This window comes from Arvicola amphibius, chromosome 3 (genome assembly GCF_903992535.2).
Source record: "Arvicola amphibius chromosome 3, mArvAmp1.2, whole genome shotgun sequence".
NCBI classification, from domain to species: domain Eukaryota; kingdom Metazoa; phylum Chordata; class Mammalia; order Rodentia; family Cricetidae; genus Arvicola; species Arvicola amphibius.
The window spans coordinates 44171638-44191704 of NC_052049.1; the positions used below are offsets into that span (position 1 = coordinate 44171638).

General features: G+C 38.1%; 1 protein-coding gene across 1 annotated transcript in view; it reads left to right on the top strand.

The window, feature by feature from the left end:
• Positions 1-468: 468 nt before the first annotated feature.
• Positions 469-20067, top strand: part of Erbin (erbb2 interacting protein) — an 81716-nt gene continuing 62117 nt past the window's right edge. Inside the window, 4 exon segments of the mRNA XM_042054680.1 lie at positions 469-533; positions 8738-8785; positions 14549-14746; positions 17214-17331. Coding sequence (XP_041910614.1) covers positions 14558-14746; positions 17214-17331 — 307 coding nt within the window. The 5' untranslated portion in view covers positions 469-533; positions 8738-8785; positions 14549-14557.

Consider the following 20067-nt stretch of genomic DNA (forward strand, 5'->3'; position numbering starts at 1 on the left):
TCCTCCGTTGACATCCTAGAACCTCCTCAAATTGAATATCCCTCCCTTCTACTTCTTGTGTGTTTCTCCATCCTCCTGACTCCCTCTCACTATCTATGTTTATTTCTTAATAATCCTATGTTTCTGTCAGCTGGTTGCTTGCTCTACCTTTTGACCTATGATTGACTTTATTTAATCCTTTTACAGTATTCAATCCGAAAGCTGTATGTTCTAGGGTCAAGTCACACCACAACTAAAAAAAGGTTTTTCCAGTAAATATCGCAATCTCAGGATTCATAGTATGATCAGATATCCTGCAACACACACACACACACACACACACACACACAGCTTTTTGAAATTTATTTTTGTTAGCATGATGTCCATGCTTGTGTGGGTGGAAGTGGGGGAGGAGGGAGAGTTGTTCATGAGATCAGAGGAAAATGTTGGGTGTCCTCTATCTAACTCTGCCTTATTCCCTTGAGACAGGTCTTCATCCAAGCTTAGAGCTCAGTGATCCTCCTGTTTCCTTCTTCTGCAGCTCCAGGGTTAAGGTGTGTATGGCCGATTGTCTTTTTACATGGATGCTGGACTGGGAACTCAGGTCCTCATGCTGTGCAGCATGGCCTGAACCTACTGAAACTCTCTTCTGCATTCTCCTTTCTAGTCTTCCTGTTTATATTCTCCCATAGAAATCAGAACCATTCATTCAGTTTATTCTTTTCTCTCTCCCTTCTTTCCTCCTCTTTCATTCCCCTCTCTCTTCCCTTCTTTTCTCTTTCCAGCAGCACTGGGAATTGAATGTAGGGCTTCACACATTTTAGGCAAGTGCTCTAAGCTAGGTTCCTGGATCTTTTTAAAATTTTTGCTTTAGACAGTACTGTTAACATACATCTTGATCCCATACTTGTTTTGTAGCCCAGGCTGGTCTTGAACTTGGGTTCTTCCTGCTTCTGTTTCCCGAGTACCTGAGCCTGTGCCTAGTATTCTTTCTCTTAATCATTTTAGTCCCCTTATTAAATGGGGCTGTTGGGTGGAGAGTTGTATGTGCAAGTTTTAGTTTAGAAAAGGACTCACTTTAGTGCAACTGTCATTGCTTGTGGACTGCATTGTATTCTCTTAGTTCACCCTTGACTTTTAATCTCATTCATGGGAATTGATACTATGAGAAATCAGGCTTATCTGAGGCTGGACTTCCTGTCTCAAACAGGCTTCTTTCTTTTCTTTTCCTTTCTTTCTTTCTTTTTTTCTTTCTTTCTTTCTTTCTTTCTTTCTTTCTTTCTTTTTTTTTTTTTTTTTGCCTCAATGACTTTGCTGTGGGAACCCTGGATTAGAAAGCAAGGAGGTGGTAGTAAGGAAGAGTTAAAGTCCGTAGAAGCAGTTCTGCTCCTGTCTCCCACTGAGAAGAGCAGTAGATAAGAGCTTCTTATTTATTCTCTAGGTAGAGAGTTCAGAGTAGCCTTGTGTTTTTCTATGCAGGTTTAAGGGGAACAAGCCCCTGTTCCATAATATGGAAGACTTTGATAATATATGATTCCTTGTATTGGGATTTACTCTATCCCTGCCTTACTTTTCTTGCTCTGCCAGCTAATTTCTCAAACACCAATCTTTACATGTTCTAGTTTTAGCCAATTTGAAGGACAAGTTGGAACCCAAACAAAGACAGCATTCACTTGTATTTATTGTTATTTTTCAATTAAATTACTTTTGACTGGTACACAAAAACATACAGTTGTGCATATTAATGGAGTAATATGATATTCTGATGTGGCAACACTGAATTTTGTTAAGTTGGGTTAAACATATCCGTCTCCAAACATTTATAATTTCATTAGAGTTAAAACCTAAAAAAAAAAAAAAAGCTGGGCGGTGGTGGCGCACGCCTTTAATCCCAGCACTCAGGAGGCAGAGGCAGGCGGATCTATGTGAGTTCTTGGCCAGCCTGGTCTACAAGATCTAATTCCAGGACAGGCCCCCCAAAAGCTACAGAGAAACCCTATCTTGTAAAGCAAAAACAACAACAACAAAACAACGTAAAAAAATTTTCATAGCTTCATGAGTACTTAGTATTTAGAAAATAAATAATCCAAACCTTGAAATTGAGCGATTATTCTGGTCAGGTTTGAGTACATGTAAAAGAGAAATAAGATTTGTGTTATGTGTTAAGAGGTTGATTTTAAAGAGGATCAATCAACAAGCAAAGGAGACTTTGGCATGTTCAGGTGTAGTAACAGAACTAGGATGTGTGGATAGTTTTAATAGAAATGATAAGACAAAATGTGATTGAGGTTGGATTAAGAACAATTGGGTGGCAGTGGTGCACACCTTTAATTCTAGCACTCAGGAGCCAGAGGCAGGTGGATGATATCTGTGAGTTTGAGGCCAGCCTGGTCTACAAGAGTTAGTTCCAGGACTGCTAAGACTGTTACACAGAGAAGCCCTGTCTTGGGAAAAACAAAAACAAACAACTAGGGACTAGAGAGTGCAGAGATGGCTCAATGGCAGAGTGCTTACTGCTGTTCTGAAGGATGTGAGTTCAGTTCCCAGCACCCACATTGAGTGTCTCACAGCTGCCTGTAATTCAGGATACAGGAAATCTGATACCCTCTTTGGGGCTCTCTGGCCTCTGCAGGCATGCAGACATACATGGCACATATACATACGTACATGCACAATCCTTTTAAAAAATAAATTTTTAAAAAAAGTATGACGGAAAGAATAAATGAAGATAGTAAATGTAGACAACTCCTTGAGGGATTTTGCTGTAAAGGGGAGCAGGATAAAGGTCTGAAGATAATGTAACAGTTGTTTTTGAAAGAGATTCTTTTTTAAGATGGAAGGGAAAATATGTCTTGTTTATGTTGCATATGATCAAACTCCTTTTGTCAGGTACAATTTAATCGGTTAATTTAAATGTGGTACTGAAGCGCAAATCCACAATCCAAGGTCTTATGAATGCTGAGCCTAAGATCTGCACCTGAGCTAATTCTCCTGGCTCTCTTTAAAAGTACTTCCAGTTATCGCTGGGATGATAGTCTTAACATTTTTCATGATTTTAATATAGTCATCTGGTTTTATTCTCATTGACTCTTCCTAAATCATGTTTGATGAATCTTAGAAGTGAAAACAGTTTTTGCAGGTTACTAACAGAAACAAGATTAAGAATTACCTTGGTGTTGTGAGGAGGCCGCTTTTTGTCCCTACCGCCCAGAACCTAAATAATCACACAGAAATCATATTACTTAAATCACTGCTTGGCCAATTAGCTCTGGCTTATTTGCTAACTCTTACATCTTAACCCATCTCCATTAATTTGTGCATCACCACGAGATCGTGGCCTACCAGCAAAGTTTCAGGACATCTGTCTCTGGCAATGGCTCCATGACTTCTCTCTACTCTGCCGTTCTTTCTCCCAGCATTCAGTTCTGTCTTCCCCGCCTACCTCTGCTCCACCCTGCCATAGGCTCAAGCCAGCTTTCTTTATTAACCAATCATATTCACAGCATACAGAGGGGAATCCTACATCACTTTGGCATAGATTTAAACACTAGAGTGTAAAGAAAATTGAAGGCATTTACATAAAGAATCCTGGATTTTTTACTTATCTAAGAATCGCAGGATTCTTACTTATGGAGAATAAGCTAATGTCAAGACTGTAGGAGAAGGCCATGAATAAACATCTTTCCCATGGTAAAGCATTTACTTTGTGAATACACATTTGCGATAACATTGAATAAAATGTCTCTCTGCCTAGTTGTTGTCAACTGGATGCTGAAAACTCAGTCAGCTCTGATAGGAGCAGGTGTACTGTTTCTCCTCCCCAAGTTTGAGCTGTTTACTCCCATTTATGCTTTAGGGTTGTTAGAATGCTCTGGCACAACCCTTTAGTAGCTAATTTGCTTTGAGATAGTCAGTATCGTAATTGTAGAATGAAAGACTTTGGAAACTAATTGGAAGGTCTTTTGTGCCTTAAAGTATATCAATCCTCCTAAATTGAGGTGGAGAATTCCACAGATTCTTCTACACTTGTCAGAGTAAGCCAGATAGTATTTCTCCCATTAGAGTATTTTTTTTTTCTGTAAATTGAACTGTTTCATTTGTACTGAAAATCTATATGGAGATTTCTACTTCTGATTAGGCTATAGGAAGATACAAAAGAGCATTGGTTACTAATATCAAGAAGAATCTAAAAAACAAAAAATGTAAATCACAGGTACAAAAAGTAGATCTAGAAAAAAAATTAATGGACTTAGGACCAGAAGGATGGCTTAATGGGGTAAGAGCACTAGCCATTCTTCCAGAGGACCTGGAGATTGAGCCCAGGGCCTCATTAATGCAAAGCAAGCTCTGTCTTTGAGCAATATGTATCCCCCATTCTGGGTGAATTTTAGCCAGCTAGTTACAAGGTTTCGCCAAGGGTTTATTTTGTTGTGATCCCCCCCTTTTTTTCTTTAGTAACTTTTAATGGCAGAGGTTTTGCTAGTGCAATTTATGGATGGCTACCCATATCCTATTTATAAAGTTTATAATGGGCTGGAGAGGTGGCTCAATTATTAAAATAAAAAATTAATTAAAAGTGCATTTGCAGAGGACTGGGTTCTGTTTATAGTATACACATGAGGCAGCTCACAAGTACATATGACTCCAGTTCTTGGGGGATCCAACCTTCTCTTGCATCCATGGGCATCTGCATTTACATGGCACACATAAACTTACTCAGGCATATACTGCATATACTTAATAAAAAATAAATCAAAAAGGTCTTTTTATTTCTTAAAAAAAGTTTATAATTGGCTTCTCTTGTCCAGAGCATGTATATATTTGAATATGACACAATGACACTCATTGCTTTGTACCACTAATTTGTGTTCATTTAACTAGACTTTTCTTCTTTGCCTCCAAACTCACTGTGTATCTTTTGATGCATATTCTGTTTTGCCAACTGGCTTTTTTTTTTAAAAATTCTGTTTTAAGTAAAACTGCCTGGTTGTGTTTTGAATGTCCAGTTTTGCCCCCTTTCTTCCGTGTTGGTCATTGAACATAAAGCTTTATGCGTGCTAGCAGATGCTCTACTACTGAACTAGGGCTATCACCTTCTCTTCTTTCTTAAATGCCTCCCCCAACATTTATTTTTCCAGTAAAAGTGATTTTGTTGAGATACTCAGAGATTGTTGTTTTTGACAGATTTTATTACTCCATCTACCTTGAAACATTTTTTCATTTTGCTTTTAGGCAATCACACTTTTGCCTGTGTTGTCGGGGTTTCTGTCTACCCAGTTCCTGCAATCATTAAGTCCCAAAGAAAATCACACAGAGTCTACATTAGTTATAAACTGATTGGCCCATTAGCCCAGGCTTCTGATTAACTCTTATAACTTATATTAACCCATTATTCTTGTCTATGTTAGCCACATGGCTTGGTACCATTTTCAGTGAGGCAGTCACATCTTGCTTCTTCTGTGGCAGGGTCACAACTGCCGAAAGAGCTTCCTTCTTCCCAGAATTCTGTTCTCATTCACCTCCTTCTACTTCCTGTCCAGTTGTCCTGCCTATACGTCCTGCCTGGCTACTGGCCAATCAGCATTTATTTAAATATAATTGACAGAATATAGACATTTGTCCCACACCATTCCTGGAATGCAGTCTTGTCTTGCCCGAGTTGACCATACTTCAGAGTCCTTGGCTGGTTCTTTTTCTTGACCTGTGTAGTCTCACAGTGTTGTGGAACTCAGTTATTGACCCTCTTTTCTGTCTGTCCTCATAGTCCTGATGATCTCATCTCATTTTTTACTGTTTTAAGGAATAACTATAAATAAATGTCTTACAAATTTATATCCTTAGCATGAGTCTTTTCCTTATATCTCTGAATGCCTATATCTGGTTATCAGCTTTGGGTCACATTCATGTATCTCTAAGGTACTTTAGGCCCAACTTTTTAAATACAGATACCTCATTTTTCTTATATCCAAGGACCGATGTGATCTTTGCCATTTTAGGTTACAGCAAGCTCCATTCTACCTGCTTATACTGCCACATCTGGACAAACACTGATAAGATTTAGTGACTATCTTTTTTTGTTTGTTTTTCAAGACAGGGTTTCTCTGTAGCTTTTTGGAGCCTGTCCTGGAACTCCCTTTGTAGACCAGGCTGCCCTCAAACTCACAGAGATCCGCCTGCATCTGCTTCCTGAGTGTTTTAAAGGCATGTGCCACACGGCCCGACCCATCTTTGTTAGCTTATACATAAAGGTATTGTATGTCAGTGGCATGCAATATATGAAGGTTAAGTAATTCATACCAAAACCATTTGCACAGAGATTAAATAGCTTTTTTTGAATAGAGCAATTGTAAAATTAGAGAACATACTATGGATATCTTCTGTTAGTCTTTTTTTCTTTTTTTATTTGCACTAAAATTTTTTGATTGTATTCTTCATTGATCCTTTGGTCCTACTTCCCACTCTCTGGTCATCTTCCTGTTCTTACATAGTCTCCCTTCTTACGTGTGTGTGTGTGTGTGTGTGTGTGTGTGTGTGTGTGTGTGTGTGTGGTTGCGTGCACATGGCAGAGATCAGAGGACAACCTTGTGTGTTGGTCCTCCTTGTCTTTCTACCTTGTTTGAAAATAGGGTCTCCTGTGACTGCTTATGCAGACTAGCTGGGTGGGGAGCTTCTGGGAATATTCCACTTCTGCCTCCCATCTCCCCCATGGTGAGAATAGTACAGATGCTTTACGTGGATTCTAGGGCTCTGAACTTCCAATCAGGCTCTTGCTGCAAAGTCTTGTACCCATCAAGCCATCCCCCCACCCCACTTTATTTATTTGAGAATGTTTTGTTCTATGGTTATAGTTGACAACCTGAAACTTGCTATGTAGACCAGGATGGAATTGAATTTGGGACCCATCTTTCTTCTCCCTACTGAATTTGGGGATTACAGGCTTAAATTATCATGCTTGACTTACCTCTGTATTTTGTGGGTTTTTTTTTATTCTAGATTCTGTAGATGAAAGAAAACATGCAGTGTTGGGGATTTAGATTGTGTTACTTAATCATCTTTGGCTGCATTTGGTGTCTGACAGTTGTTTAAGCAAATAGATTAGTTTCAGGACGTCCTGAGACATCTAGAAATGGTATTGGTTCAGTTACTCAGCTCGACTGACTAAAACTGTTGTTAGCCACAGAGTCGCTGAATGTTGTATAAGCCATTGATTGTACTTATGTCCTCTTTCTGTGTCCGCCTCTTTTAGTCTAGAACACTCAACCCATTTAACATCAGTGCACTGAATAGTGGAGATTCTTAAGAGCAGTAATAAATCCTTTAAGCTATTAGCAGTACTTATCGCATAGAACCTGAAGTCTGCTAAATTGAAATATAGTTGGTGATTGAAATTTATTTGCATGGAAAAAAATTTTATTTTTCAGTAAGCTCAAATGACATTTTAGTAAAAAAAATATTTGCTTTGTTTGGTTTTTTGAGACAAGGTTATTGTACACTGTAGCCGTGACTGATCTGGAACTCACTATGTAGACCAAACACTTTGAACTCACAGAGATCTGACTCTTCCTCCTGAGTACTAGGATTAGGCATGTGCTATGTCACCTAGGCATGCATATCACCTGGGCATTTATTTTGATAGATGAAGGCTCCCAATAGTTTACAAATATATGAACAGTTTTATTTAAGAAACTAGCCATTTCCTTAGAAATAAGCAAATTTGTGCATACAGATATGCCCGTGTATTTTTAAGAAGCAGTAGCAGTCTTGGTAGATACGTCTTTGTTGCCTGGTCCAGGAGGCTGTTGAAATGGGAACTTCCTCCAGCTGGGAATGAAGCCTTGTCTAAGCATCACCTGAACTGGAACTCTTAGCTCTAGAAGATACAAGCTTGACAACAGGTTAAAATGCAGGGACCAAAAGTAAGATGATTGCCAGTGGTCCTAGAAGTGTAAGCAGCCTGGACAAGTATAACCATTGGTTTTAAAAGTCGACCAATGAAAGCCTCCTTTTGTTCCTTGTTCCTTCAGTCACTTGCACATTTGATGCTGTTTGGGAGATTTTGTTTTATATGTCTAGATTTATGGATATAAAAGCAGCAGTCTTATTTAGTCTCATACAGGTTCTACTTTGAACAATAGCCACAAATCAAAGACTTAGATTTTGAAGCACAGTTGCTGCAAATAAATTTAACTGTATTTGTATAATAAAAGTTCTTGGATGTATTAAGTTTCATCCAAATAAAAACAAATAGTGAGTTCTAGGAATAGTCTTGGAGCTGTAAAAGAAAAGCAGAGCAATAGGCCTGACAGAAGAAAATAGTTGTTTTCTTGTATCACGGGAGCAGGAAACCTTGTGTTTTATAAAATTCCAGGGAGCAAGAGAAGAGTCAAGATAGGAGACATACTTAGATATGGCCACTTAGTGTGTACCAGTAGCCCACTTGTGTGCTGGGAGTTCTTTTTTGGCTGGCCAAAGCTGGTTAATTGAATGATGGCCTGTTTTGGTCTTTAGGAATACTAGGTATCCTGTCAGTAAAAAGTGAGAGCTGTTGGCCCAATGTGGTTACCTATCTGGGAAGGCTGCCAAGTCCACTGCAGCTGATGTGTTGGTTTGGTTATTTGATTATATTTTCAGTTTATGGTGGTCAGCATTTTAAAATTTCAGTTTAGCTTTTGTTGTAAATTAAGAATTAGGAAAGATGGTCCTTAGTTATGAAAATATATTTTTATTGTTAATTTTGGTTTTCTTTTGCTTTTTATAGAATGTTGGCTCAATTAAAAAACATCAGGGAGATAAATTCAACCCAGTGGTAAGTAGAATTTCTTTTTTGTTTGATTTGATTCTTTTTATATCCCCCACCCCCACCCCGCCTCCTTCACTTATCAAGCTCTGTATGGCTTGGAACTCAATAGGGAAACCAGGTTGGCATCAAAGAGATCTATTTCTACTTCCCAAGTCCTGGGGTTAAAGGCATGAACCACCATGCTTGGCTAGATTTAGTTTTTGTTAGAAAGTTGTCAGTTTCTTATGCTCTTTTTCTGCGTTAACTACTTTTCTTCCTTTATGATTAGAAGATTCTTAACTCCAAACCTGGCGGTGGTGGCGCACGCCTTTAATACCAGCACTCGGGAGGCAGAGGTAGGTGGATCCCTGTGAGTTCGAGGCCAGCCTGGTCTACAAGCGCTAGTTTCAGGACAGGATCCAAAGCTACAGAGAAACCCAGCCTTGGGGGGAGGGAGAAGGAAGATTCTTAACTCCATTGTCACCTCTGGTTTATGTAGTAGCTTTTCCTAAAATTCCCATTAGCAGTCCATCAATTTAATTGTGCATCACTTCTATTCAGTCTGGTTTGGGTGTCTTCCTTGAGGATAACTGTCTTGTCTTATGCATTATGCCTTGTATTATTATTGTATTAGGTAATTTTGCTTTCCGTTTATACCTTTCTCTCAAGGATTAAAGTCCCTTTAGTTTTTCTTTTAAATTAGTTAGCAACTTTCATTCCATGCTGTCTTATTTGTAGACCTATGTAGAATTCAGATCTATTTTTGATATTGGCTTTGTGATCACTCAGTTCTGTTTGAGGACTAAGAGTCTGACATAATGGCAAATGCTTGTAATCTTGACTTCTTTTGTCTGTGTTTGTTTGTTGTCTCGAGACAGGGTTTCACTGTAGCTTTGGTGCCTGTCCTGAAACTCACTCCAGGCTGACCTCGAACTCACAGAGATGTCCCCCTTTGCTTCACAAGTGCTGAGATTAAAGGCGTGTGCCACCACTGTTCGGCATAATCCTAACATCTAAGACTGGATGCTCACTTGACTCCAAGAGGCCAGCCTGAGGCAGAATGAGGCCTTGTCTCAAACAAAACAAAAAGACAGAAAGAAAAAAAAGTCTGAATTTAATCTGATGTTTGAATTGCTCTCTTTGTAGCTTTCATGCACAAAAGTTTCCTTTGAATGTGTACTCTGTAGCTTCCTAGAGCAAAGCACACATTTATTCTTCCTTTTCTGAATTAATTGTCCTGCTATAATTTTTTGTTTATTTGCTCTATGAAGGAAAATCTTGGGGATTTTCAATTTAACAATTACTTTATAAATTACCCTGTACCTCAAGTGACCTACATCATATACAAAATAAATATGCTTTCTTTCAGATTAACATATATCAGGTAATAACATTTCATGCCATTCATTTATTAGAGTCCTAACTCTGGAATGGTTTCTGGGACATAAATTTATTTTAAGTCATATCATTCAAGTTCTTACACACTGTCAGATTATATGTCCAGACGTATTTGTTAACATGTAGCTGGTGAGAGTCGTAGTTGAGTCACTGAAGTGGCTCTGTGCAGTTGAAGTTTCTGTAATGGTAGAAATGGTTTGATTCACTTCGGTATCCCTTGTATGATGTGGCATTTGAGCGTTTGAACTAAAATGGAATAAAGTAATAGATTTTAGATTTTATTTGATTTAATAAAAGTTTAAATAGCACATGTATCTACTGGCTACCATACTGGATAGAACAGATAGCAGGTTCGTAAGTGGCCTGACTCAATTTCAATTTAAATGAGAGATCTCTTATCTATTTTGAGGATTCATTTTTTTATTTAATATAATTTCTTTATTGATTCTGTGGGATTTTCACGTCATTCCACTCATTTTCTAGTCTCTCCATATTTGCCCTTCATCCTTGCAGCATTTCCCCACCACCCAAGAAAGTTTTTAAAAATTTCAAAACAAACAAACTCACTTTGGTTCTCTTTCTTGCCACTCTAACACCTCTTTATTCATTTTAATGGCATTGGGAGTCACAATATGTCATGCAATATATTTTTGTTTTATCAGCTTTACTTTCAGATGTTCATTGCAGTAAGTCACTGGTCTGCTTCAAGGCTTTCAGTGGCAGCTGAAGCCATGGACATCAGTACAGACCCCAACTGGTGTAGTGACACAGACCCAGACGTGGCCCTTGGTAGCAGCTCAGGCTGGAACATTATCAAGGGCCCTAGAGGCAGTGCAGGCCACTCAAGATCATCATGGCACAGCTGCAGCATGACTCTTGGACACCAACATTGCCTCAGGAGGCAGAACAGACCCCTGGCATCCCTATGGCCTTTGCTTGTAACAGGAGCCAAAGACATCAGCTCAGATCCTGACTACAGTAGTACTGTGGACTCAGACATGGCCTTCAGCTGTAATTTGGTCCTGGATGTCACCATCGCACAATGTGGCAGTGCAGGCCACTCAAGATTAGTAAGACCTCTATGGTGGCCTGGCCCTCTGACACCTGTATAACCACAGATGGTAGCCCAGACACTGGGCATCCTTGTGGCCCTTGGTGGCAACATGGGTCACAAATGTCAACATAGACTCCAGCTTCAGTAGACAATGATCCAGATGTGGCCCTTGGCAGCAGCACAGGCCTAAACTATACCATGGCCCCAGGAGGCAAGCTGGCTACCCATAATCCTGCTCCTCATCCATCACCTTTGCTTCATCTGTTCTACCTCTTGCCACAGCAGATGAACCATTCTGCTTCTCCCATTTCACCCAGTGTTAGCCCCATGTTGGGTGTTACTTTGTAAATAAAGACTGAACTTTTGCTTTCCAGCTGCCTGGATCCAAATAATCACACAGAGGCTATATTAATTATAATACTATTTGGCCAATGACTTAAGCATATTCCTAGCTACCTCTTACATCTTAAATTAACCTATTTCTATTAGTCTATGCATTGCTATGTGGCCATGGTGTTATGTCATTTTCTACATGTCTTTTTTTCTCAGGGACTGACTGGCATCTGCTTAACTCCACCTACTCTCTATCTATCTCTGTTCAGATTTCCTGCCTGGCTTTACTCTGCTAAGCCATTGGCCAAAACAGCTTTATTCATCAACCAATAAAAGCAACATATATACAGAAGGATATCCCACATCAACGTTTAATTCCTTTAGCAGTTAAATTCTTTATTGAATGAACTGTTATTTCTGTTGGTAAAAATGTACATCTCTTTAGACATAGAATTGTTAGTAAGAATTTAGTATGCTTCATTTTTTATATTTCTTTCTAGACAAAGAGTTAGATGTAAACCTTCTGGGTGTGTGATGCTGGGGTTCTAAACGAGGGTGAGCCTAACATGGCTGATAAGCAAACACTATATCATTGCACTGAACCTTCAGCCTTTGGTGACACCATCTGATGCTTGACTGAAGGTCCAAATGAGGAGCAGAAGGAGGGAAAACATGAGCAAGGAAGTCTGGACTGCAAGGAGTGCTCCCATCCACTGAGATGGTGGGGCTGATCTATTCGGAGCTTACCAAGCCCAGCTGGACTGGGACTGAAAAAGCATGGGATAAACCCTGAACATGGTGTACAATGAGGGCTGCTGAGAAGCCAAGGACAATGACACTGGATTTGGATCCTACTATGCATACTGGCTTTGGGGGGGGGGGAGGGGGCTGGCCTGTTTGGATGCACACCTTCCTGGACCTGGATGGAGGGGGGAGGAACTTGGACTTCCCACAAGGCAGGGAACCCTTACTGCTCTCTAGACAGGAGAGGGAGGTGGAGTGGAGGGGGGAGGGGGGTAAATGGAAGGTGGGGAGGAGGCGGAAATTTTTAATAAAAAATATTTTTAAGTAGACCTATTGATACTGGATTTTGAGGATCTAGTTCAAATGTATATCACGTGCTTTTACAAAAACCTATAAGTATGTGTAGTTCTAAAAAAGAAAAACTAATTACTGCCTTAAAGATCTTCCTTTAATTTTTGGCTGTTGTTTCCTAGTTTAAACTCTATTTCTCTATGAAAACAATAGGATATTCCCTAGGAAATTGTAATACAGAAAATATTAACATACTTTACCCAAAGAATTTTATCATGGTGCCTGATGATTTAGTAAAGTCATAGTGTGGGAACGACTATAAGGGGAGTGCTTACCCTGCCTATTGTCAGACATTCAAGTATCATAAAGTGGGGAGTAGAACCATTAGTGTAGTGCTTTGCAGAACCATATTGGATCCTGAGTCAAAGAAAAAATAATGCTGATTATGTCTTTACTTAAACATTGACATTTTACTCATCGATTTTCAGTAGTTAAAATTTTAAGGTTATTTGTCTTTCTTACTGAGTTTTTATTTTTATATTTTGTATCTGAAGTCTTAATGACTAACTCAGATTTGGTGCTAGTTAAAAGTGTTGTTTCTGTGCAAGAATTGTATTTTTATACAAAGAATTACTTCCCAATTGGCAGTCATTCTGTTTATATTAACTATTACTCTGCTAGTTTAATGTTTGCTTAGTTGGAATTTATACACAAATCCTTAATAAAATTGACTTCGTGACTTTTTACTAATTCAAAACCAGCTTTCTGTTAACTGAAAGACTGTATATTTGAAGTGAGTTTAACTCACATGTAATCTTAAAAAAATTTAGAATCTTTAAGCTCTTCTAAAAACTATAGGCTAATATTTGATTGAAACAAAATTATACTTGAAGTAGATGGGAATTTTTATGTAGGAGAATCATAGTGTCTTAATTAGGGTTTTCAGTGCTGTGAAGAGACATCATGAACATCGCAACTCTATTAGAAAACATTTAATTGGGTGGCTCACTTACAGTTTCAGAGGTTCAGTCCATTATCATGATGGGGAGCATAGTAGCTTGCTGGCAGTTGTGGCGAGAGACCTCAAAGCCTGCCCCCACAGTGACACTCTTCCTCCAACAAGGCCATACCTCCTAATGGTACCATGATAGGAGGCCACTTGTTTGTTTCTGGCTGTGCCCAGACCATAAAATAATCACTCAAACTATATTATTTGCAATACTGTTGGGCCAATAGCTTAAGCGTATTGCTAACTAGCTCTTATATCTTAAATTAACCCATTTCCATTATCTTACATTTTACCACGAGGCTCATGGCCTACTAGCAAGGTTCCAACAGCAGCTACATGGCTTTTCTTCATCTCCTCCTTCTTCCTCCCAGCATTCAGTTTAGTTTTCCTGCTTAGCTCTCTTCTGCTAAGCCACTGGCTGAAAAGCTTTATTCATTAACCAGTAAAAGCAACATATATATAGAAGGACTTCCCGCATGAGTACCACTCCCTTTGGAGGCCATTTCTTTCAAACCACCACACATAGGAAAGTTAAATTGGGCTTGATTCCTACTGGGTGGTTAAGAAGACCTGAAAATTTCTATGTAGTCATTTCCTATTCAGAAATTCATAGAGTCAATTCTTCCCCAAGAAACAACTCTTAGAGCCAGAAATGAGAGAGAAATCTTTTATTGTTGCTTTTGAGAGTTAAGCAGAATTCACAAAGCACGGCTTTATAAAAATATGGATGATTATTTCTTGGATTGTTTTGTAAAGTACTGGAGTGCTTGAGTTTAATTTGAAATCCAGTAGGTAATATAAATATAGATACTAAAGCAATCTTAAATAGGCTCCATTGGGTGTGTATGATGATGAGGAAGTATTTTGTCTGTGGCATATTGTTGAGCTATATGGATGGTAATTTGTTGGAAAAATTGTTATAGTGTATATAATTTGACTTGTTTTTATCTACATGTTGCAGCTTTTAAAAATGACTACAAAACGAAGTTTGTTTGTGCGGTTGGTGCCATGTCGCTGTCTACGAGGAGAAGAAGAGACGGTCACTACTCTAGATTATTCTCATTGCAGCTTGGAACAAGTTCCCAAAGAGATTTTTACCTTTGAAAAAACTTTGGAGGAGCTCTATTTAGATGCTAATCAGATTGAAGAGCTTCCCAAGGTATGCTAATACTGTTAATAATTATATTAGATAATGTCTCCATAGATGTTTACATTCTTAAATTGTTTTATATATATGTTTCCATTCACGGATTTAGTCCTACTCTAAGCACAATTCAAAAAGATACAGATTTTACTTCTGTTCAAGTTGTTTAAGTACTCGTTTTAAAAACTTTATTCTCTTTTAATTGAAGCATATTATAACCATCAAAATAGATAATGCATCAATATAACTTCTGGAGCCATTAGATTTTACTAGTCAAAGAAATGAAATTTTACTTATTGTAAATTCTATAAACCCTTTATATGCAGTGTTATAATTGGGGCTAGTTGTTATTTCAGCTACCACATCATGCATTTATGGTTATATAAGTTTTTAGAGGTGGGATTCTGCGTTCCTCCATTTTGTCTGGAATTGATTTGGAGAACATGCATCTTTGAAATCTCATAACATCTGGTGGGAAAATATTGATATTGTAAAGTTCTTTTTTACGTTACCATTTTATTAATTTTTTTAGCATACACTTACTTATTTTTCTCTTATTACCTGTATTTATTTTCATATTTTATGAAAAAACTGCAGTAGCTTTAAATAGTTTCTTAGGGGCCATTTGAATGGCTGTTTTCTGTTTGTTTCAAGGCAGGGTCTCACCTTGTAGACTAGATGGTCTTCAGCTCTTAGAGAGCTCCCTGCCTGATGTGGGAGTCCCCTCTGTATGCTGTGATTACCATTAATGAATAAAGAAACTGTTGTGGACCTATAGCAGGGCAGAACTAGGCAGGGAAAGCTAAACTGAATGCTTGGAGGAAGAAGGAGGAGTCAGGGAGAAGCCATGGAGCCGTTGCCAGAGACAGATAAGATGTGCTGAAACTTTGCTGGTAGGCCACGACCTCGTGGTGATGCACAAATTAATGGAGATGGGTTAAATTAAGATGTAAGAGTTAGCAAATAAGAAGCTAGAGCTAATGGGCCAAGCAATGGTTTAAATAATATAGTTTCTGTGTGATTATTTTGGGGGTCTGGGCAGCCAGGCGGCCAGGAAACAAACAAGCAACTCTTGCAACACCTGCCCCCTTCTTCCAAGGCTTGTGGTTAAAGGTGTGCATCACCATGCCCTTTGAAGCTGCAAATGGAGTCTTGAAATTGGTGGCTTTAAAAATTGGTTAGAGCTGAGCATGGTGGTCCCTAAAGGAGAAAGATCTCCAATTCAAGGTCAATGTGAGCTACACAGTGAGTTCTGCCTTGGCCTGGATCATAGGTTTAGTGAGACCTTGTTTCAAACTATCCAACCACATCCACCAAAGAACAATTTAATATGTGTTATCAGAATTCTGAAAAATAGACTATAATTTGGACTGTGAGATTTAGAAAATAAAATTATAGGAGACTTATTTAAATAAGAATTTCTGATGAACAAGAAATAATTAGTATAAGCATGCAGTATGTAAGATATAATTATACTAAAAAATTTATCTGAAATTCAAATTTAATTGGGTATCCTGTATTTAATCCAGCAACCCTAACTGTAACATAACAGAAAATAGAACATGTTGCTTATAAACCTTGTTTCATGAAATAGTTGGTTTAGATATTTGTATGTTTTTGAACATCCTGGATGACAATATACAAAGGCGTCTAATCTTGATGACCAATATTAGAAGCATTGGAAAGCCAATGCTATTGTAGGTAATTATTTTTTATAAATTTTATTATGACAGAATCTCACTTTGTATTAGCTTCAAACTTCACTGCAACCCTCCTGTCTCAGCTTTCTAGCTCTGATCTCAGCTTCCCAGATCTGGGGATTAAAGGCTTGAGCCACTAAGCCCAGTTTATTCTTGATAATTTTGTGAAGTCTTTAATAGCTGTGGAAAAAGGTTAAACGTTGCCAGTTACCTGATTGTGAATCACACCTACACTATAATTGTAGTGTACTTTGTAATTTACTGTGTACTCCAACAATTCTGTTACTTGCCATGGCTAGTTCTCTGACAGAATATGGAAAACCTAGGTTAGACATGGATTAGGACCTCAGTGCGGAGGCATGAATAAGAGAGATGCTGACTGTAACTGCAAGTAACTGAATACATACCTACCACAGACCCAACACTTTGATGGTTTTCAAGGAATGCTCTTCAGTATGGCTTTCTTTTTGGAATAAGGTTGTTTGAAAGACAAGCTTACAATTTGTAACGACCACTTAGCCTTTGATAGCTTCAACAAAGAATATAGCCATATATTTTATATACTGGTTCTCACTGGATGGAGGCTAGAAGTATAAATCATTCTAAGTGATTCAAGTTTATTCAGATTCACAATAACATAGAACAATGTGAAGCCTTTCTTAGTGTTAATGTAGCCCGAACTCATTCAGCTTTAATATGGATATTTATCATATAAATTAGTCCATGAAATAATGAAAGAAAATGTAAAAGATAATAGAAATCCTCTCTCTTTTTTTCCCTAGCAACTTTTTAACTGTCAGTCTCTACATAAACTAAGTTTGCCGGACAATGATTTAACAACATTACCAGCATCCATTGCAAACCTTATTAACCTCAGGGAACTGGATGTCAGCAAAAACGGTAAGTCTTCCAGATTCTCATCCTTTGAGACTTATTTCATTGGTAGGATTTCTGTTTTCCAAATGTTTAAAAGTACATTGTAATATATTAGATTCATCTAGAATCTATTTTACATAAATATAGTAACATTTTTCCCATTCAAAAGTGTTTTTTGTTGTTTTTTTGTTGTTGTTGTTTTTCGAGACAGGGTTTCCTTGTAGTTTCTAGAGCCTGTCCTCTTGTAGACCAGACTGGCCTCGAACTCAGAGATCCGCCTGCCTCTGCCTCCCGAGTGCTGGGATTAAAGGCGTGCGCCACCACCACCTGGCCCATTCAAAAGTTTTGTTACCTGCTTTATGTCAATTACAATAAAATTTAATGTCATATTTCAGTTTAGAATTGTTTATAAATATAAAATCAGTGATACCTCAAAACAGCTGGAAAATAAGCAGATTTTAAATACATTATTATAGACCATGTTGTTCAATGACCCTCTCAAATGTATTCCTCCTAACTGAAAGATTTTACTTGGATCAACATCTTAATCACTCTACCCCCTCACCCTGCTTTCTGATGACTACCATTTGGCTTTCTGCTTCTGTGAGCTTGCCCATTTAATATTCAGTATTGGAGAACTCAGGATGTTCATGTTTTTATTCATGATTTCTTTTACTTAACCTGGTGTTTTTTAGGTTCATCCATCCTGTTGCAGATGACTAGGTCTCCTTTTTTAATGACTGAAGAGTGTTTCACTATACATACATATATACAATTTTTTTCTTTATTGAGTCTTTATTTATGGAAGCTTAGGTTGAGTCCATATATTAGCTATTGGGAATAATACTGCAGTGAGTATAGACATGCAGACCTTTCTTTTTTGTCAAGTTGTATGGCTTACAAACATTTTCTCCCACTCAGATAACTGTATCCCTGACTTGTTTGGGTGTGCATAGTTTTCTAGTTTTATGAAAACTGGTTTATTTTTGTATTTGTTATTTATCTTTTTGGTGTCATATTTTTAGAAAACCATTGTATAGGAGGCTTCTCTTCCTCCCCTTTCCCCTCCCCCTCCCTTTCTCCCCCCCCTCCCCCTCCCCCTCCCTCTCCTTCTCCTTCTCCTTCTCCTTCTTCTTTTGGCTTTGTTTTGTTTTTCAAGACAAGGTTTCTCTGTAGCTTTGGTGCATGTCCTGGAACTTCCTCTGTAGACTAGGCTGGCCTCAAACTCACAAGTATCTGCCTGTCTCAGCTTCCTAAATACTGGGATTAAAGGCATACACCACCATTGCCCGACCTTTTTTTTTTTTTTAAACAATTTATTTTTGTCCATTGGTGCTTGGCCAGCTATATGTCTGTGTGAGGGTCAGATCCCCTGGAACTGGAGTTGCAACAGTTGTAAGCTGCCATGCGGGTTCTGGGAATTGAACCTAGGTCCTCTGGAAGAGCAGTCAGTGTTCTTAACCACTGAACCATCTCCCCAGCACCTGTAGCAGCTTCTTCTTAAGAGGTAGTTTTACAGTATCTGGTCTCATATTTAGAATCCTTTGGTCTACACAATGACATCTGCTTTCCCCATCCCACTGAAGAGACCCTCCTTTCCTTGTGATGTATGTAGGCAGATTTTTCTTTGAGCTGCCTGCACACAAAAAACAATATGAAGACTTTAATTATGAAAGCTCCACCTTAGCTTAGGATTGTTTTTAACTAGGTCTTATTACTTAAATTAACACATATTTTTACATCTACATTCTTCCACACACTCGTTACCTCATCTCCATTATACTTACCCTGATTATTCTGCATCTGGCTGGCGACTTTCTTCTTCCTAGAGCTCTCTCTGTCCAGAAGTTTCTGCTATACCTCCTGCCTAGTTATTGGCTGTTTAGCTTTTTGTTAAACCAATCACAGTGACATGTCTTTACATGGTGTAATCAAATATCTTGCAACAGATATGTTCTTGGTAGCATTGTTGAAATCAATTGATTCTACATATGTGGGTGTATTTTTGGCCCTCTGTTCTGTTCATTGGCATTTTTCTATTATACCAGTACCATATTCTTTTGTTGTTAGAGCTTATAAGTGAATTTTGAAGTTAAATGAGGTGAGGTCCATAGCTTCGTTCTTTTTTACTGAAGATCGTATTTGATTGGAGTCTTTTGTGATACTCTGTTAGGATTATTTTCTTCTGTTTTTGTGAAAAATGCCATTAGAATTTTGATAGTGCATTAGATCAACAGGACACTGGGAGGTTTGAATATTTTTAACAGTTCTATTCCTTCTAATCTGGAAACATTGGGAATCTATATTTCCATTTATTTACAGTTCTTGCTTCTTTCATCAGAGCTTTGTTGTTTTCAGTGTAGTTCCTTTTTTGCTGTTAGGTATTATAAATAGAATTTTGCTTTAAAAGAAAAAATGTGGATAGATTATTGTTAGCATATAAAAGTATGACTGACTTCTATATGTTCCATTTTAATGTTGATCCTTTTCATTTCTTTCTGTTGCCTAATTGCTCTAGTTAGGACTTAATACAGCTACGCATAACTTAATAACCATATATTTACAAGTTTCTCTGAGAAATATCACAGGTAATTGTGTTTTGGTAAATATTATAGAGTATGGTCTTTTAAAAATCCTTTTATATTTTGAAATTATATAATTTTCTTCCCCCTGCTTCTTCCCATGTAACTCTCCTCTCTCAAATTCATGGCTTCTTTTTCTTAATTGTTCTTACCTAAATATAAATACATACTTTCTCAG